This window comes from Biomphalaria glabrata, chromosome 6 (genome assembly GCF_947242115.1).
Source record: "Biomphalaria glabrata chromosome 6, xgBioGlab47.1, whole genome shotgun sequence".
Taxonomy (NCBI): domain Eukaryota; kingdom Metazoa; phylum Mollusca; class Gastropoda; family Planorbidae; genus Biomphalaria; species Biomphalaria glabrata.
Genome location: NC_074716.1, coordinates 50,677,988 through 50,700,128, shown reverse-complemented (window position 1 = coordinate 50,700,128; position 22,141 = coordinate 50,677,988). Strand labels below are relative to the sequence as shown.

The window sequence follows — 22,141 nt, the reverse complement described above, 5'->3', positions numbered from 1 at the left end:
CTGGACATAAAAAATGGTTTTTTTTTTTGTTGTTGAAAATATCAGGTGCATCATGTTCCACCTTCAAACTCTTTCCGTACCCCTGTGGGTACGCGTACCCCACTTTGGGAAACACCGCTGTAGAGGCCTGAGGATGATGAATAAAAACAAGAATAATTCTAATAGATATATTTTGATAACTGGACCTAAGTAGGGTTGAAATACGCCTATTTAGATCTTCAGGTAAAACAAAAATCATTTGCAAGAGTAAAGAATGTAAAATCCCCTGCCTCAACCCAGAATAACAGGAATATCAACTTATCAAGTATTGTCTTAATATTTCTTCTAGAGTCAATGTTATTGCAGATCTGAAATCTGTCTCGTGATTTATACTTAGATGTAGAGTAATCCAGATCTATATACAAACTAGCATGCGTAAAGGTCGTCAAACAAATAGATGCAGATCAACCTGAGATCTCCCACTCCATGTTAGGAACGTTAGGGTCTTGCTTGTCGCGTGCAGCGTGAATGATTTCGGGATTCCTGGTTTGCCGCCTTTTTCATCTGTGGGAACATTTTTACACTCTCGCGCGCTCGCTTTTTTCCTAATGGTAGCACTCCGAGCTGTTCCCACCAACCGCATATCGCGCGAAGCATAAATCGCTCCGCCCCGTCCTCTCACGACTCCTCCCACTTTCTCGCGACTTGTTGGCGGAAAAAAAAAAAACAGAGAAGAGGGGGGCGAAAAAAATGAATTGCGCATTTGCAATAACGCGCTATACCTGTCATTTCCAATTTTTTCTTTTACTCCCTCCCTCTTCTCTCTCTCTCTCTCTCCCTCTCCATTTTTTTTTTAACCTCGTAAGTAGGTCACGCGAATGGAAGCCACTATCACCAACGCTTTTTCCCTCGCAGTGCATTGTTCCGTAGATCTGAATGGGGGAAAAAAAAACTGGGAGTGGGGGGATGATTCAGTTGTTCGGTATACATTTTTAGCTCTCTCTCGCCCTCTTCTCTGTTAAAAAAAAAATTCCCTCCATGGTAAGGAAGCCATCGTGGAGTCGTTTCTGAAGTCAGCGTGTTTCACTATAACTACAGAACAGTACTGGGGGAGCTACTGCTCCACGCAGATCCCCCTTTTTTAAAAAAAAAAAAAAACCTTCCGCATTTTGGAAATTTCTACTTTCGATAGCACACACACGCACTGAAAATAATGTGTTAATGTGCTTTAGGCTATTTCGTGTGTGTGTGCGCTGTTTTTGTGCTCTTTCGGACCGAGCGTCGTAAAGGATCTCCTAGAATCTAGTGTCGTCTGCCTGAGCTAAAGTTAAAGCCCTAAAGCAACGGCTAGCAAGGACTAGATCTATCGTTTGTTGTTTTCTTATTATTGCTGTTTCGCTTTCAAACAGGATTACTTTGTCGTCTGCTGAACCAAATGTGGAGCTGGATTTAAAGGGCTTCCATATTTCCTTTATAGGACATTCGGTGGTCTATCCTTATCAAATGGATGAAACTAGGCTATTCTCATAGACCAGTACAACACAATCAGTCGTTCATATTTCTTTTCTTTATACATCAAAAAGGAAAAAAAATTCTTTATAAAATATAAATTATAGATCTAATCTAGGTCTATGTCTATAATTTTAAAGGTTTATAAACTTATATATCTAGATCTACTCATCTACCCAGCTGTTCATTCGTATACAGCTCAGGGAGCTCGATTCTAAATAAGATAGAGCTAGATCTAGTATCTCTAGTACCTAGATTCCTCTAGATCTAATCTTTATCTGGAGGTTATTCGAGTCTTTACTGATGTTGATTGTTAATCTAGATTCTACAGATCTACTTTGACGTCTATCACCCTTGTAGTCTTCTGATGACAGTCTTTAGATCCATCTTCGTGGATTTTACATCTACTAGATCTAGATCTGTCTAGTTGTTCATGATTCTAGATCTAGGATTGGTCTAGATCTATGCTGTGCGTTATTGAAGTAACTGCCACAAAGTCATCTAGATCTAGACATTTATATTCCTAATTAAGCCATAAAAGTATTCCTTTTTACAAGTACATTTTGAAACATCTAGATCTAGTCTAAAGTTGCCAGGCATATCTGCTCGTGTTTCCAAGGATTCGCCCTTTCCTTCAGTATTACCAATTCAAATCGGATACTCCAGTTACTGGTCAAGACTGAGCACAGATCAACAGAAAAATACTCACTGGATTTTGTACGAGGTATCAGGGGATATAAGAACCATCTTTTCTTTGGCTAGTTGGACCAAACGGTCAGAAAACAGGCTACATTATGGCCACAGGTAAGTGCAAGCTAATAACCAAAATGACCATGCTTCTAGAGTAACTAGATCTAGATCTATTTGGCGCATTGAATTAAAAAAAATATAATCCCTCAATTCATTGTTATTAACACATATCTAGATTATAATTCTATGATTTTGATTTGTACCATGAGTGCATTGATTTATCTAGATCAGGGCTACTTAATGTAGACTTTCTAAATTCTGATTTCAATATGTGAATCATGCTTGATTCAAAATTTCCAATATTTTTTTCTGGTAAATCTGAATCTGTAATTTATTCCTTTTTTAATAAATTTAATTTTTTGTAGATTCTATATTTTTTATTCATTGAAAGCATTCTTTCAAATATTTAGTTACAGGTATATTCATATATTATTTAAACAGATATAGAAGATAAAGTCTTAAGTTCATTACACTTAGTACATAATTTTATATTTTTTTTTAAACTGATGGTGTCTTTTACAATGTCTGTTGATATGGAAATAGTTGAAAGCTAACATTCGCTTGACTGCTATATGCCTTTGTAAGGAACATAATCATATGCATCTTTAATAGCCACATACATAAGATTCTTCTTATTGTATGACAATAGGGCTAAATAATCATATTAAATCTTTAAAGTTTCTGAAGTTTCATATAAGCATTGAACTTAAAATCACTTCCCACAAAAAAGATCCAATTTCGAAAATAATAGATCTATGTACTGTACTGGGCACGCCGGTTCGCTATATATGCACATTTCGTAAGCGCTATTACATATATGTATATATATGCAATAAACATAACGATATGTTTAAGATTTGTGTCCGTAAGGGTGACTACTCGTTTACAACTTTTATTGACGTTTTCATGATCTCTAGTTTGGTGGTTGAAAAAAGTTGTCGCTCGCTAACCTATTTTCGAGCACGACTCTACTTCTGAATTACTTGACTGCTGCTTGGATCAAATACACTTTCAAAAAAGTGGAATTTTCTTTTCTTTTGTTTTAAATGACCAACTGTACATGTCCATTGTTTACAATCGTATCACATAAACTTTATAATCATATTGTCACGGTGTCGGTGAAAGGGAGATAAGAATAGCTTCTGTCTTTAGTGTCGTCTGATTAGCCGTGATAGATAGTGGCGGGAAGTCCTCCATCCAGGTAAACTGAGAAGCTTGGCAGACGACAATGTCTCCAGGTCTGTCCTGCTCAGTCCGTAGAGACCACCTTTATTTATTTTTAATTTCTGTTTAATTCTTGACTCCCCCTTTAACCCTCTCTCTCTCTCTCTCGCTCTCCTCTCTCTTTCAGGAGAGGGGGGGGGGAATTGTGGGAGAGGGGGGGAAGGGTAAGGATTTTTAAGGCAACGGTGGAAGTGTTTAGGGAGTCAAGGGAGAGATAGGGCGCTGTAAGATAGGACGGTGGTCGACATGGCGCCAGGGGGTGACTGATGGGAAAACATGGCCGGCCACCAAGACGGGTTCTTTACTTGATGGAACTAGTTCACACGACCTTGAACTTCGGCCTCCCTCTTCCCTCCCTCTACACATTCGCCCCCACAGGGCGGTGGTACTTAGTTCTGAACACCCCCTCCCCCCCCAACAAGCTTCATGAATATGCTAACAGCGCACGTGACACACACACACACCTACTTAGGTCACCAAGGCCGCCCGTTTTAATTGACGGAGCTTGCGAGAAGGCATTCCAGTTCTATATATGCCCAAATCACACACACAAAGAAATATATTAAAATATCAACTTGGCTTAACTAAAGGTGAAGTAGAATGATACATTAAGTCAAGTCTATCTATTTATTACTTGTGAGTGCATCACTGGTAACAATAATTTACTGCTGAATAGGCGAACGACTGTAGAGAAAAATACAATAAAACATATATGCAGTGTAGCAGTTTGGTAGAAAATACAACAATGATACTGAGATGGAAAGGCTCGTGTCGAAAACAACATTGTAAAGATAATTGAACTACAAGCCTATTTTGTTATATTTGTTTGTCTTTTCTGTTTGTTCTTAGCAGGTGAAGGCCGTGTGTCCTAAACTTCCTTTGCTTTTAGTTTGGCCCAGTAAGGTTTCCTATTATGCATGTTTGTTGTATTTTCTACACGGTCATTCAGTAAACCTTTTATTTAGCATTTGGGTAGGGCAGTGGCGTAGCTAGGTATTTGTGGGTCCGGGAGGGCTTAACCTCTATAGGGGCCCCTGCATTTTGTACATTCGACATCATGAAACGAGATAATGGCGTAATATTTGATGTAAAAAAACAAATCTTGGGACACTCATTGGGGGACCGCCCCCCCTCAAGTGTGGGGCCTGGGGGGGGGATTTCAAATTTGGACCCTCCTCCCCCACCCTAACTACGTCACTGTGGTTAGGGCTTACATTTTTTGATGACCTGATAGAATGAACAGAGGTTATGTATAGAGAGTATATACCTTCAGAAATATAGACTCAGTAGGAGTCAGACGTTATTTAGTTTTGCTGGTGTCGGTAGCCTGTATACATTAGCATACATACATTTCATTGTCCACCACTGTAGAAGTTATAGGCGTGACTAATCTACACATTTCAAAGGAGGAAGATAATTTCTTCCAAGGTGCTCTTTCGAGGTGTTTTCATTTCTGTTTGATGTACCAAATGTATTAATTAAACCTATTTTTGTGATTACACTCTTGTAGAACTGTTGTTAAATATAGGAAGATCTGACCCTAAACCTGTTAGCATATGATATATATTTTTATATCAAATTTTGAGTTATTTTTCAATACTTTGCTTCATTCTATTTAGGGAATGAATGCCTCCTCCCAAAATAAAAAAACAAAACAACAAAAACAAACTACAACAAAAACAAACTAAAAAAAAGGCCGTTTTCTAAAAAAAAATAAAAATAAGTAAGCATAAAAGTAAGTCAATTTATTTGATACATCATTTAACAATCATTTCAACAATTTAGAAAGAAATTAGTAACAAACTCTTGTATTAAAATGTTTATTATAATATTTCTTAATAATGTGAATAATTCTGGGACAGAAATGCAGAAATAATTAACTTGCAATTAAATACACTGGAAATATTAAGCCTGGGATGAACATTTGTTTTCTATATAATGGCCTTCCTGGGATTGAGGAGCTGGCCTACAGCATCTGTATATTATATATTATTACATATTATATATATAATCAACTATAATGAAGCAGTCTTTAAAAGAAGTAAAACAAACAATATTTTGAAGTATAAATACCATATTACTTAGAAACAAATTAGAAAAAAAAAAAAAATTCAATTTTTTTTTTAAATGTTTAAAAATTTTGTCTATTTAATAATAATTATAATAATAATCTTAAATGTCCGTATGCAAATTTGTCTTACCATTTTTGCATTACACCAAACAAAAAACATTTTATCTATAAGAACAAGGTAATTAAAATAATTACAAGACAGTCTTGGAATATTTATTTTCAGTAAACTATCTTTCGTGTAATATTGAAACAAACAATAAAATATATATTTTAGTAGGCATCATATTATCCACACATTTGAAATAGGCATATACATTCAGCATGGTCATTTCAACTCACAAAAATACAGCTTATATTTTTTTTAGATCAACAGGGTTGAAAAAGTGATAATAATAATAAGGCGAGTTGGTCAAAGATAATTTTGACTATTTATTTTTATTATTATTATGTTTTCAATTCTAGTGATTTGTCTCCATCGCTAAGAAGAAACATAAAAGATATAGTGACTAATATAAATCTATCAAAATGAAAACGGAAATAAAGGGAAACAACAACAAAAAGTAAACTTCATTTAATATAATAAATAATTTTAATTCTATGATATTATTTTATGGATTTATCTACATAAAATGATCTGGAACACTACGCGTTTCTTCACCTTAATTAGTATAATTGACAATTAAAATGAACAATTGTAAATAAATTTCCTCACGGATAATAAAGATTATTATTATTATTATTATTAAAACGTTACAGACAAGCAGACGTTTAATATATCAATTCAATTTAAGGTAAAATCACCAACACTACAAGCGTTTAGTGAGCTCGTTTATTGTACGAATGAAATAGTTGCTTTTTTTTTTTTTTTTTTTTACTGTTTTAGTTTTTGTCGCAACATAACCTGATCTCGATAGCTTCATTAAAGTGAAATAAAATATGAGAAATAGTTTCGCGCGTATGTTTGACTAGCAAAAGCTTTATAAAGACTCTGACTTGAAAGTCTGCCTCCTTTTGTTAACCAGCATTGTTGTCGTTCGTTGAGTTTGGAAGAGCTGTTTTGGGCCCCATCAATGTTTTCCTCTGGTCTCCTAATGATAATTTTAAATATAAATACTCTTTGTCATTTTTCTTTTGTTATTTTTTATGCTGATGATAATTTGTTTTTTTTTCTTAATTATGAATGATGTTATAACAATATAGACCAATAAGAAAACACATTTTCAATTTTTCGTCGCACTTTAACCAATTATTGATTATTATATGAAAAAGAGAAAAAAACATTCTTGAAAATAATATTTGTTAAGTTTTTGTCGAAGTATAACCAGTTATCTAATTTAAATTGAAAAAAAGGGAAGGAAACACATTTTCTTGTTGTGTTTGTCGCAGTATAACCAGTTATCGATAATTACACGAAAAAAGGAAAAAAAGGGGGGGGGGACTATTTTCATGTGTTTGTCGCAGTGTTACCAGTTATCGATAATAAAAAGAAAAAAAAAGGGGGGGGGGAACTAGTTTCATGTGTTTGTCGCAGTGTTACCAGTTATCGATAATAACAGGAAAAAGAAAAAGGAATGAAAGAAAAACTTCCTACAAATATTGTGACAATGGAAGGTGGGTTTGGTGTCAGTCAGACGCGTAAGCTTTGTCCATATTATTAAAAAAAACAACACTTGTGAAGGCCTCGAATGTTCTAACATTTTTTTGATTCACCTTGCCTGATAGGCACTCCTGTCGGCATTAGAGGCTGCATCTTCTCACTGTAAACAGGCATTGATCTCTCTCTCTCTAATTGTGTCTCTTGTGCAGTTTCCGAAATATTTTATTAGCTGTGGAAGAGCGCACTAAATGATTGCGTGGCTTTTACACTTCTCAGCGCCCGCAACCCTCCCTCCTCTTCCCCCACCCCCCCCCTCATTGGGGGGGTGTCTTTTTTTCTTTTTTTGGTACGACTGGGTGGTCTTGTCGCCCAGGTATGTCCTGGGGAAATCCCAACCTTGACCGGAATACAGGTTGGCAAACAGGCGAGCGACCCCGACTTAGGACATACACTTGAACACACTTTATCGCGCATATGCACACACACACACATATACATACCAGACATACCAGTTCATACGATGTCAATGAAAAGAGCATAGATCTGGGTTTAATGACACATGAAAGACCTTCACTATAACTCATAACACGTCTTGTTTTTTTTAAAATATTTTTTTAATAATAAATACATCTACAATTAAAATATAAGCTTATACAATTTATTTACTTACATTTAATGAGTATTCTTACAGAAAGGTTTATATTATTACACTTGTATCCCTTTTTGTATTTAATATGTATTAAAATCAAACTAATTTAGCATATTATATTTAGTAAGTATAATACATAATAATAATAATAATAATAATCTTTATTATCCGTAAGGAAATTTGTCTTACAATGTGTGCATTACACCAAACAAAAAACATTATAACTATAAGAAACCAAAGTGTACATTCACACCAGACTCACTCATAGTTTACATGTGACAAAGTTTATACCAGATTGTTCTTATTTAATGATTTGATTGCCAGGGGAACAAAAGAGTGTTTGTGTCTGTTTGTCTTTGCTATCGGTGTCTTGTATCTCTTTTGTGATGGTAAAATCACGAAATCCTGACACAAAGGGTGATTCTTTATTTCGAGGATCTTGTTAGCTTTTTTAGAGATTCTATGTTTGTCTCAAACAACTGCCCAAATGGGGTTTGTTTTTTGCCAATGATTTTAGCAGCAGCATTTAGAATTCTATAAAGTTTATTTTTATTTTTAATGCATAGTATACAATTGAATTTATTTTCTATTGATATGCAATATACTTTAATAACGTATTTTTGTATCAATATACAAATATTTGTTGTAATTTATTCTATATTTATATTCAATATATTTGTATATTTATGTCATATTTATACACAATAGACTTGTTGATATTAATATATATGACATTGTAGTATATTTTTTTATATATGAATATTCACTTTTTTTGTAGTTTATTATATGTTAAAGTACGAGTCCTTGTTTCTAGTATTGCGTCCAGTTGTCTCAACTATGAAGACGGCCAACCTTTACCCGTAGAGCTGAGCCTTAGATATCGGGCTGGTAGAGGCAGGCGGTTTTAAATCTCGCGGCAGTGCGTAAACTCTATTTTGAGGAAATATGAGCTGATTTTTAATCTTCCGTTGTTCCGCGCTACTTTTTTTCCCGCCTATTTTTGTAAAAAGTTCCCCTTTCAGACCTTACGATCTGTGGGGCAGATGATGTTAAGGCCATCTGTTTCTGTGGCCAACGGTTAACGAGCAGGGTGTCATGTGGCCAGCACAACGACCAACCGCCTTTACTTTCCCCAACTAAAGTCAGGCACCCATTTGAGTTGGGTGGACTCAGGGGCGCCCTACAAATCCCAAAATAAAAAAAAATGCCAGTTCTCACCGAGATTCGAACACAGAATCCCAAGTTCGGAAGCCGAGCGCATAACCACTCAGCCACCGCGCCTCCGCCTATTCTTTGTCCACTTATATATGCCATGTCTTTTGTACACTTACTTACTTTGTCCTCATCTTCTGTTATATAGAAACTTTTCTTAGGCTCACTTTGACATTTGCTCTGAAACACACACACACACACATACACATACATACTCATACATACACACACACACACATATATATATATATATATATACATATATTTATATATTGTTGCAATTTTCATTTAAACTAAGGTTTCTTCCTTACAGTAAAGTTTTGCTTTAGCTGTGTGTTGATTTAATAATTAGCATAAAATCTTGCTCTTAAGCAAATAAGTTAAACCTGTTTTATTGTTTAAATTCAGACAAAACCTGCAGGTCGCCTAGTTTAACATACATCCACAATACTTATAATATATGTAGGATGGATTTTCATAAATCGAGTCTTTGGTGTCTCCGGTGTTAAGCATACGGAAGTATTAATAAGCAAATTATTTTAATTATCTCTACAAAATAAACACAAATGCAACTTTTTCATTTATAAAACACACATACACACACACTCATGACATTCTTGGAAGAAGCACATACCGAATATATAAAAGTGAAGATATAGTCATCCTAAGACTAGGTAGTGCTAAGCAAATAGTGTTTTTAAAAGTGGGGGGGGGGGGGATAGGGCACTAGAGCCAGTTGAATGAAATTCAGAGGTACCCTTTTAGCACTATAACATTCAGTACCCCATCAGCATTATAACATTCAGTACTTTGTCAGCATTATAACATTCAGTACCCCATCAGCAGTATAACATTCAATACTTTGTCAGCATTATATAACATTCAGTACCCCCATCAGCATTATAGCATTCAATACTTTGTCAGCACTATAACACTCAGTACCCCATCAGCATTATAACATTCAATACTTAGTCAGCATTATATTACATTCAGTACCCCATCAGCATTATAACATGCAATACTTTGTCAGCAGTATAACATTCAGTACCCCATCAGCATTGTAACATTCAATACTTTGTCAGCACTATATAACATTCAGTACTCCATCAGCACTATAACATTCAATAGTTTGTCAGCACTATAACATTCAATAGTTTGTCAGCACTATAACATTCAATAGTTTTTCAGTACTATAACATTCAGTACCCCATCAGCACTATAACATTTAATACTTTGTCAGCACTATATTACATTCAGTACCCCATCAGCACTATAACATTTAATACTTTGTCAGCACTATATTACATTCAGTACCCCATCACCACTATAACATTCAATACTTTGTCAGCACTATATTACATTCAGTACCCCATCAGCATTATAACATTCAATACTTTGTCAGCACTATAACATTCAATACTTTGTCAGCACTATAACATTCAATACTTTGTCAGCACTATAACATTCAATACTTTGTCAGTACTATAACATTCAGTACCCCATTAGCAAGCATTATAACATTTAATACTTTGTCAGTACTATAAACATTCAATACTTTGTCAGCACTATATTACATTCAGTACCCCATCAGCATTATAACATTCAATACTTTGTCAGCAGTATAACATTCAGTACCCCATCAGCATTATAACATTTAATACTTTGTCAGCAGTATAACATTCAGTACCCCATCAGCATTATAACATTCAATACTTTCTCAGCACTATGGCATTCAGTACCACAATAGCACTGTGACATCAAACTCCCCACAAGCAGTGTCTATTGACTGGTCATCTTCTGCGCAGCAGCTACCACCAACTCCCCCGTGCTGTGGCTTGTGTAGGGGGAGACAACTGGGTCAGACGACATCACACACACACGCACCCTCTTTAGTCACCAATGCCGTAGTTTTAAAAATCTCACCTGCCTCTAGACGTAGATTGCAGCCCAGTACAACAGACATTCAGTTATTATTAGCGACATGAGACGCAGTGCCGATGGAATCACAAAATAACGCCAATCCTATAAAAAATTTCAATTGAACAAAAAAAAATATGATTTAATTTCTTTTTTTTTCATTGGTGTCGTCAAAGGATTGCTTGTTTAATTTGGTTAATTTGAAAGACGGTTGGGCTTCACCAATTTTTTTTTAGGGCCCCCCCCCCTTTTTTTTTTTTCAAAGGAAAAAAAAAGGGCTAGGCGCCCAGAAACAATCGGACTAAGAGACAGAACGGGGGAGCTAAAATACACTTTGGGGTATGGGGGGAGCTAAATGTTACTTAAAGCTCTGAAAAACTTTGTGGCACAAAAAAGAATTATGTATAAACAAAAAAACGGGTCCAACAATGGAAACCACGGTACAAAACTCATAAGCTGCACTTTGGCGTGTTCCTGTCACGTGACATCATCCTTCTTGGTTGTTATTCTTTTCTCACCCCGCTCTGGGACTGTCGTAGTTTGTCTTTGTAGCGTGAGTTTTGGTATTTCTCCGAGACTTAGAATTTGAAATTTGGAGCATGCATATCATAGCCAAGAATTTGAAATTTGGGGCATTAAAAAAATGTCATTGCTATGAATTTGAAATTACAAAAATGTCATAACGAAGAATTTGAAATTTGGGGCATGCATGTCACAGCGAAGAATTTGAAATTCGGGGAATATGCATGTCACAGCGACAATACCCACCTAGTATTTGCAATTTCTATTTGCCAGACTTTGTGGCCTTAAAGTTATCGACTTCTAGGTGAAACACAATGCTATTTGGAGAAATGTGGACTAGGGCACTGAACTGTCAATCAGTTAATCCGACCCCATAGGGATTTTAAGTGCAATGACGGTTTGATTTCTTTTCCTTTGGGTTCGGCACTCAAGCGTATAAAGGACTATTAATGTTTTGTTATAGTTACACTCTAAATCATTAAGTATATATATACATTATGCCAAAAAAATTTTAATAATTAAATTATCCGTTTGAATTCAAACTTTTTTTTTAAATAAATGAGCTCTCTCTCTCTCTCTCTCTATTTGGACCCCTCGTCTACGTCTTCGGGTTCTACCCTTCCCGCCATCTTGTCCCTCGCGCCTGCTCACGTCTGTTATAGAACGTGGCTCTTGGCTGCCTCCCGTCCCCACTCCCCCACTCCTGGCTAAATCTGTTTGGTGATTTCCGGCAAGACTTTCAGATGACTACAACGATAAACCGTCCCCAATGTGTCCCCCACCCACGCAAGCGCGCACTAACCTTGTCATTTGTCATGTCTTTTTTTTTCCCCTTCATAATTATAGTTTATAATTATATTCGTTTATTTGCGTGGTTTAGTCTAGAAACGAAAATAGAATAAAGATAAGAACTCGTTTATTCAGACCGAAATAGCGTGGTCTAAATTTAAACAGGATTAATATACAATGACTATGAATTAACAAATTAGTAAAGGGGGGGGGGGAACTTTTTGCTATAGGTTTGACTACAGATAGAGTGCAGTATATGTGACTAACGCAGTGCTTCCCAAATTTTACCTCAACAGAACATTTCGCTTATTCTGAATATATAGCGGAACACTTTGCTTATTTTTGTTTTTTGAGAGGTTCATTCACGTGGTGGCCTACTAGTTAAGTATTCTAGTAGTTCGTGGGACACAGTTTGAGAACCACTGGAATATAGAAACAAATTGCAATAAATTTGACTAGAAACAGGGAATAAATTGGGCTATAGAAATAGGTTGCACTATATTGGACTATAGAGACAAATTGCAATAAATTGGGCTATAGAAATAGGTTGCACTATATTGGACTATAGAGACAAATTGCAATAAATTGGGCTATAGAAATAGTTTGCACTATATTGGGCTATAGAAATAGTTTGCACTATATTGGGCTATAGAAATAGTTTGCACTATATTGGACTATAGAGACAAATTGCAATAAATTGGGCTATAGAAATAGGTTGCACTATATTGAACTATAGAGACAAATTGCAATAAATTGGGCTATAGAAATAGTTTGCACTATATTGGACTATAGAGACAAATTGCAATAAATTGGGCTATAGAAATAGTTTGCACTATATTGGACTATAGAGACAAATTGCAATAAATTGGGCTATAGAAATAGGTTGCACTATATTGGACTATAGAGACAAATTGCAATAAATTGGGCTATAGAAATAGGTTGCACTATATTGGACTATAGAGACAAATTGCAAATAGAAAAATATTGCAATACATTTGATTATAGAAACAGAATGCAATATTTTGGACCATAGAAAGAGACACTAAATTTGATTATAGAAACAGATTGAAATAAATTTGACTGTAGAAAAAAGATTGCAATAAAATAAACTATAGAAACAGAAATAATCTCATAACCCAATTTTAACTGTGAAATAGTGCGCCTCTCAGTCCTGGAGGAGAAGAACTGAAACTATTCCTACAGCAGAGGTACCATAAAGACAAAATCAATGGCCATTTTAAAACACAAAAAAAGTAATTATACAAAAGTAATTCAACGAATCTTTCCCACGTTTTAGTGACTCTCGCGCCAACAACTTTAGAAAGACACATAGACTTAGGTCTGTGCTTGTTTCTCAAGCTATCTCTCGCCAGTTGGTCCCGATGGAGGGCGGCCCGGTGTGTCCAAAAGCTTGACCCAGTTTTTTTACGTGGGCCGCCTTGTGACACTCACCGCCGCGAGCGTCCCGCGTTTCTTGTGAGAAGATAAACACTGCCGATCTTGTCCTGCAGGCGATATCTCCTCTTGGGGTCATGGTGGCTTGGTGTCGTCACAAGTGGTCATCTTCCTGCGAACTTTGCTCTGTTTACATGATAATGAGACATTAGGTCTTAAGCGAATCAGCTAGTAATTAAAACCCAGTCCGCATTTGTTGAGATGAAGCTTTAATGCTCCGAGCTTTAATGACAGTGAGGAAGAAAGAGCCATTTGGATATACCAAAAGAATTTCCATTATTGGGTTTGCCACCATGCATGCGAATGTCTAATAACCTTTTTTAAAACAAATTCACAAGACTTATGTAGAAAGTGTCTTTGCAACAAGGTGTAGATCAGCATCACGTCTCTGGTCGTGCGGAATCCGCTCTGGGCTGTGTTCGATGGTTCTGAGTTCGAATCCTGCCCACCGCCGTCCGCCGTCGCCTTGAAGGGGGTTTGGGCTAGGATTTAATTATCTTGAAACGTGAAGGAACACCAGAAATGTGTTGGAAACATTTTTACAAAGAAACAAAATGATTTATAGTGTAGTTACGGTGACAGTGTTGTAATGATTTATATGTAGGCCTAACATTCTCTGACACATGGCAACATAGTTTTTGTAGTTCATTGTAGTTTTTGTTTTAAATCAAAAAGGCGTTAAGAATTGTGTTGGGGGTGTACGCGATAAACTAAACTTATGACTTTATATATATATATATATATAACAAAAAATTGAATTGTCACAAATGTGTTAAAAATCACCCTCTGTGAGTCTCAAGGTTTGAAAAATGGATACAAGCTAATTATTGGAGAAAAACTATAAATACCTAGCTTATATATAGCTAGCTTATAAATACCTAGCTTATAAATACTTATCTTATAAATACCTAGCTTATAAATACCTAGCTTATATAGGCCTATAGCTAGCTTATAAATACCTAGCTTATGAATACTTATCTTATAAATACCTAGCTTATAAATACTTATCTTATAAATACCTAGCTTATAAATACTTATCTTATAAATACTTATCTTATAAATACTTATCTTATAAATACTTATCTTATAAATACTTAGCTTATAAATACCTAGCTTATAAATACTTATCTTTTGGTGTATCCGGTGTATAAACTAAAGGAATTGTTGAGAAGCTGTTGTTTTTTTTTTAAAGTATTTTTTAGCTCTGCGGATTGACTAAGCTTTTCTGTTTGCAGGCTAAAGTCATTTTAAGATAGAGTTAGAATTAATTTTAAAATATAGCTCAAAGTAATTTTAAGATAAGAGCTCAAAGTTATTTTAAGATAGAGCTAAAAGTTATTTTCAGATAGAGCTAAAAGTTATTTTAAGATAGAGCTAAAAGTTATTTTAAGATAGAGCTAAAAGTTATTTTAACCCAAAACTTGCGGATACATTGAGATCTTGTACAAATTATAACTCACATCTTTTCATTTTTTAGTTGGCAACTGTGACATTAAAACGTCTCGTGAAAATCCTCAATAGCGGACTAATTAAAAAAAAAATTGTTTCTTGTCAGGCGTAGAGTACAGAGAAAGACAGTGCACAGAAAACATAGTGTACTATTAGGACATAATGTGCATACCTTTCGATCTATGGGGGCAGATGATGTTATGGTCATCTGTTTCTGTGGCCAACGGTTAACGAGCAGGGTGTCATGTGGCCAGCACTACGACTAACCGCCCTTACTTTCCCCAACTAAAGTCAGCCACCCATTAGAGCTGGGTGGACTCAGGGGCGCCCTAAAAATCCCAGTCTTCACAGAGATTCGAACCCAGGATCCCAGGTTCGGAAGCCTAGCGCTTAACCTCTCATCCTCCGCGCCACCACAGAGCCAACATATGTTGTATTAGAAAGACAATGTACATAGACAAGATATGGTGTGCTAGAAAGACAGTGTACATAGACAAGATATGGTGTACTAGAAAGACAATGTACATAGACAAGATATGATGTACTAGAAAGACAATGTACATAGACAAGATATGGTGTACTAGAAAGACAATGTACATAGACAAGATATGGTGTACTAGAAAGACAATGTACATAGACAAGATATGGTGTACTAGAAAGACAATGTACAGAGACAAGATATGGTGTACTAGAAAGACAATGTACAGAGACAAGATATGGTGTACTAGAAAGACAATGTACATAGACAAGATATGGTGTACTAGAAAGACAATGTACAGAGACAAGATATGGTGTACTAGAAAGACAATGTACAGAGACAAGATATGGTGTACTAGAAAGACAATGTACAGAGACAATAATATGGTGTACTAGAAAGACAATGTACAGAGACAAGATATGGTGTACTAGAAAGACAATGTACAGAGACAATAATATGGTGTACTAGAAAGACAATGTACAGAGACAAGATATGGTGTACTAGAAAGACAATGTACAGAGACAACAATATGGTGTACTAGAAAGACAATGTACAGAGACAATAATATGGTGTACTAGAAAGACAATGTACAGAGACAATAATATGGTGTACTAGAAAGACAATGTACAGAGACAATAATATGGTGTACTAGAAAGACAATGTACAGAGACAAGATATGGTGTACTAGAAAGACAATGTACAGAGACAATAATATGGTGTGCTAGAAAGACAGTGTACAGAGACAAGATATGATGTACTAGAAAGAGTGTACATAGACAAGATATGGTGTACTAGAAAGACAGTGTACATAGACAAGATATGGTGTACTAGAAAGACAATGTACATAGACAAGATATGGTGTACTAGAAAGACAATGTACATAGACAAGATATGGTGTACTAGAAAGACATAGTGTACATAGACAAGATATGGTGTACTAGAAAGACAATGTACATAGAAAAGATATGGTGTACTAGAAAGACAATGTACATAGACAAGATATGGTGTACTAGAAAGACATGGTGTACAGAGACAAGATATGGTGGACTAAAAAGACATAGTCTACAGAGACAAGATATGGTGTACACAGAAAAAAAAACCAACAAACTAGGTGTACTGACCATCCCATTCGAACAATTCAGTGCATCGTTGAAATTCAATCCGTTTTAGCGCTTGTATTATCCTCTTCTTTTTGAAAGAGGTGGGAAACTTGGAGGAGTAAGAGTGAGAGAGAGAGAGAGAGAGAAGCTAGGTGAGGGCGGGGCCAGAGAGCATACGAGTGACTGGTTCAAGGTCGTACCCCCCCCCCTTTTTTTTTTCTTCTTCTTCCCGCGACCAATAATTATCGCGAACACTTTTACAATTTAAAACAACTTTTGTCAACGGAATCATTTAAATGGAGAGTGCCGCTTTACTCTAGGATACTGTTGCAAACAACGAGATATATGCACTGTGGGAACACACACACACACACGCGCACACACAAAGCAACACATAACAGTGCATTTTATTTTAGTTCAGAAAGGAGTTGTTTTTTTTTTTAACAGTACTTCTTTCCTAGCACTATTCTTAGGCTAAAAAGGCGGCCATTTTTCTTCGCTAAAAAAAAAGGGGGTTAACTATTCATAACCTTTGTACGTCATTCTGGTGCGACCTATTTTTTCTCTCCCCCCCACCCCCCGTTTTTTTTTTTTTAAATATTAGCCCTCACTGGTAAGGAAAGAGTGAAGGAGTAAAAAGCGGGGGAGACCGGTTATATTTGCTCGAGGTCTATGGACACTGGAAGGCACAGGGAGTAATGTAGGGAAAAAGTACTGGCATTCGGAGAAGTAGCTCCTTGTAATGTTATCAGCGCTAAATGTAACTTCTTCCCACCTCCCCCCCCTAGTGCCAATACTGCTTAAGCCACCCCCACCCCCCTCTCTCTTTCCCTGTGACCTAGCTTTTTTTTTTTTTCATTCATTCATTCACAAAAATATTGAGGTCATCAAGCTTCTACCTCCCCCCCATTTTTCAAGCATTGAACTTGACAAGAGTTCTGTTTTCTTGTTTTGATTTTTGTTTTGTTTTGTTTTATTGAATGAAGCTGTATCACAGCTGTATCAAGGTCTCAGAAGATAGACAGGCTCATGATTTTACATACTGCCCTCTCACACACACATATATATTCACACATACACACTCACACATTCATATTCACACTAGTGGGTGGGCTGGGGCTGAGAGACCAAAACCGCTGGTCTACGGCTTGGTCGTCTAACAAGGGGGGCTAGAGTTCGAATCTCGACTCGAGCAGAGCTGTGTTTGCTGAGCACTTAAAGGCTGCAAGGAAACCTCCCATGTGCCCACCCTCTCCACTTCACCGCGAAAGATATTGGACCATAAGCGCACTGGGCATTCTATGCGCACGAAAGACTGGTTAGGTAATAGCATTTACAAAGAATACACATTAACACATACACACGCATTCACAAATACACACTCTCACATTTACACAATAACACTTGAGTGCAGGAGACCTTCCCACCGTGTGTTTTGCTGGGTCACTCTATTTCGCCTCACGAACAATACAAAAAAAAAGTTGAATCCAATAGTGCCTCGCATCTGAGGCTTCTTTATGCACTAAGGGCCGCATAGCACTGCTTTATGGGCCTGACATGGCCCGCGGGTCGTAGAATGGGCATCACTGGCCCTATTCATTCCACAATGTTCATTGTAATACGCATTCATAAGATCATGTTGTAAACATTTCTCTTTCTTCGAAATAGTTGTATGTCTTTATGAAATGCGTGGGTGTTGTTGAATAATAATAATAAGGCTTGTCTTCGAGTCCGAAGATTAATGAGGAATGCAGTATTTCCCGTGGCTGCGCAGCCCCAGCTGTGCCCTACATATTTTGCCACATCCAGTGCAAGCGTGGGGTGTTAAATAGTACTTTATGAAATGTGTGTGTGTGGTAAATAACTTTATTGACATGTGTGGGGGTACTTGTTATGTAGGAAATGAAAATAGCACTTGGTTACACTTGTACAATACTTTGTTGTATTATTTTCTTTGTAAGAATATCCGGTTACCGTTTCTCCCCCCCCCCCTCTTTTTTATTTTAGAGGGGCGAAGGGGAAAGGTGACTCCGTTGATGAGATTATATCAACAATATACCTGCCGATGCGCGCTAGATTATGTGTCGTTTTATGACCTTTTCTTTTGATGTGCATTTGGCGTCAGTGGTGGGTTTAATAAAAACATTTTGTCTGTTGTTGTTGTATTTTTTGTTGTTGTTGTCTGTTTTGGGAGTCGTTCTGTTACCCCAACTTCTGAAATATACTTTACAAGCAAGCAACTCTCCAAGAGGATTCAACAGGTGTCATATGTTTACTTAAGTCCCATTTATAAACTTAGAAGCGATGTCTTCGGGATAAAACAGGTTGGTCGTGTGGTATGCCCTTCGGCTTGGTCACCTCGATGGTCCGGAGTTCGCGCCCAGACTGCTTCCATTTTCTCTCCGTCTTGCAGGAGTTTTGAACTAGGGGGAAGTGATCTTCAAGTCATCTTCCCAAAACAAAAAAACCAAAGCCTAGGTTATAAACTCCAGAATTTGTAGACATACCTGTAGGGTTATTCTTCATAGAAAGCTTGGACCAGACATCTCGATTGGCTAATTCTCTTTCCTACGGTCTGAGGGCCGGGGGGGGGGGTGTCACAGATGTGAACTTTTCACACTTGACCTCTCGCTCCCCCCAAACCAGAAGATAATTTCTCTCGCGTCAATGTGCGTTTTTACCCCCCCCCCCCCTCACCCTTAAGTTCCCCCCCCCCCACCCCCAGCTTTTAGTCATCGCCTCTTAATGCCTTCCCCAATGCCCAGTACCGTGTGCGCTGATCAAACGAATCGATAGTTATTGATGAAGACTTTAGTACAGTTTTTTTTTTTTTTAAATGTTGCTTCAGGAACGAAGGATTACCTCCTAGCCCTAACCTCCGTTGGTTTGGGCTCGAATCCAGTGCACAAACCACACTACCAAGGCAGCCGCTGCTTCCTCTAGGGCCGTCCTTTTAAAGCTTGTTAAGAGAGGATACTTGAACTAATATGACTACACTTTCAAAATAGAAACAAATAACTCGCTTCTTTAATCAGCCCTCTAGGCTCACATGTAGTGATTTATTTTTAGTTACATGTAAAGACGACCAGAGTTGACCACTGTCAATAAAATACCATTTATGGTTGCTTGAGGAGAACAACGTTAAAAAATAATACTCTAGATTCGCCCGAGGGAGACCACATTGAATGTAATCCTGTTAGATTCGCCTATGAAAGCCCACTTTTAATGAAACGCCATAATGGTCGCTTGAGAATGTCCACATGTCTATATACAATATACCTAAAAAAAAAGGGGGGGGGGTTAATATACAATATAACTTGAGTTACCGAAAGGGGATTAACATTCATTCAACAAAGTTTATATTCTAATAGTTTTAAACCACTAAATTGCAATAATTTCTATTTTTGTCCAGCCCACCCCTTCCCGGGTCGTTTGGCATGCGCTTTGAGCTGTCGTTCGATGTTTCCGGGTTCCAAACCATGCCCGCCGCCACGCGGAAGGTTCAGTCTGGAATGAAACAGTCTTCAAATGTAAAGGGACATCATCTAAAACAGGGGTTCTCAACCTGTGGGTCGCGACCCCCTTAGGGGTCTATTGACGATTTGCCAGGGGTCGCCTAAGACCATCGAAAATATGGATTGTTATTGTCTATTCTTCAATTGCTGTTTGTGTGTGTGTGTGTGTGTGGGGGGGTCGCGACAGAATGGGGGATTGTAAAAAGGGGTCGCCGAGCTTAAAAGGTTGAGAACCGCTGATCTAAAACATGTAAAAATCAACGCTCAAGTTTCATCTATGCCCTTGTTCTACTCGGCGATACTGGCTTGACTGGTGCTTGGGAGGGGATGACGTCATTTCGAGTTATTTCGTGGCTTACTCTCTAACGTAAACGGATGTGTCGTTGTGCGACACTTGTTGACGCTGACCTAGTTTCGTTGTCACTTTGTTATAAAATTTCACTTTTCATGTAGATCTAAATCTATATGCTGTTTGTTTGTTTTTTAATATATATATAAAAATAAAAAATTCGGTAACTGTGAGTGTATGTTATTGTGTCAACGAAAGGTGGGGTGGGGGGTGGCGGGGGTAAAGTAAGTGTGAAAGCACTGACGTCATCAGTTCGCGTGTATTGCGAATTTGGCTTTTCCATCATTCTCCCACACCCCTGTTTGTTAACCGTTTAACCTTCTACCTATGGATCAGTTTCCGAAAGTCTAACGATATATTGATTTTGTGTTAAGTATATTTAATCTTCACCACACACATATTTGTTTGGTACAAGTTTTGCCACTGGTCCATTCGCGGACCAAATTTAAAATTTGCACAATTAGTCACTGTCCCTAACTAAACAAGAATCCACAAACTTAATTAGTGGTAATTAATTACATGTGTTTAATATAGAAAAGGAAATCTTAAAGTATTTAGAGAAATGGCTGTTAATGTGCAGGTTTTTCCTTTATAAGTATTTTTTTTAAAGAAATATATTGTGCTTGTTTCCAGTTCTACTTGACAGAAATCAATAGATTGAAACTGTAAGCGCCAAGTTATAAACAAAAAAAAAATTGAATTCTTAGAAGTACAGAGCTTTAGTGAGCATCCACATAGGACGGCTCTACGAAGAAATGGCGAGTGGCGTCCAGGCCTTTGTAAACCGGGGAAAGGATTGTAGCGGACACTATAAATCTGTGATAGCAAATTGTGAAGTCCACTTTGTCTGCACATGGCAAAAGAAAAAAAAATGTGTATGGAAATGTACACATAAAAAATGCAGGGAAAAGGGGGGCGGGTATATATAAAAGTATATACTAGTATTGTACAATGGCTACGTAGGATCTTCCAGTTCGTGGTAAGCAGGTATGGAATGGGGGGCGTGGGGGGGGGGCGGGTTATGGGTGAGCAAAGGCGTGTAGATATCTGGGTGTGGTGCTACACTTGTCACATTCTCGTGCCGTTATCCTTCCTCCCCCCCTGCCCCCCCCCCTGTCAGCTGTCGGCAGCATCAAATTTAACCTTAGGAAACAAACTGCTGTGACGTCACTTGTGGGGAGGGGGGAGAAAAAATGACGCGCAGAAGAGAAACTCATTTCTCAACAAACAACATGGATGTGTACTTTTGAAAGAGAAGGTCGCTTTCTTCACAAGTACGTACATCAGACCTCCCTTAAACTGCTGCCATTCTCGAGATTCTTAATATCAATATTGTTGTCGTTGCTGATGTTGTTGTTATACATAACGCTGTTAGAGCTATCACCGGTATGAACAGTAAAGAGGGGGCTTCCTAGGGTCCGACAGTTACGCTGGACAGGGCACGTATCCCGTATTGGGGGGGGGGCGGTCGTATGCCAAAAGCAGTCTTTTTTTTTTTTGTGAGCTAAAAAGGTGGTCGACGTAACAGAGGCGCCCCAAGGAAACGCTTTGAAGACCAGCTTAGGCGCCAGCTTGC

The 22,141-nt window shown here is 37.3% G+C and overlaps 1 protein-coding gene across 2 annotated transcripts in view; it reads left to right on the top strand.

Moving 5' to 3' along the window:
* The window catches only part of LOC129926953 (protein lin-28 homolog), an 82,825-nt gene that overhangs the window by 11,642 nt on the left and 49,042 nt on the right, over positions 1 to 22,141 (top strand). Inside the window, exon 1 of one of the 2 annotated variants that reach the window (XM_056033747.1) lies at positions 1,011 to 2,292. The exons of the other annotated variant lie outside the window; for it this stretch is intronic. Coding sequence (XP_055889722.1) covers positions 2,283 to 2,292 — 10 coding nt within the window. The 5' untranslated portion in view covers positions 1,011 to 2,282. Of the gene's footprint in view, positions 1 to 1,010; positions 2,293 to 22,141 lie in introns of those variants that run through there. 2 annotated transcript variants of the gene reach the window in all.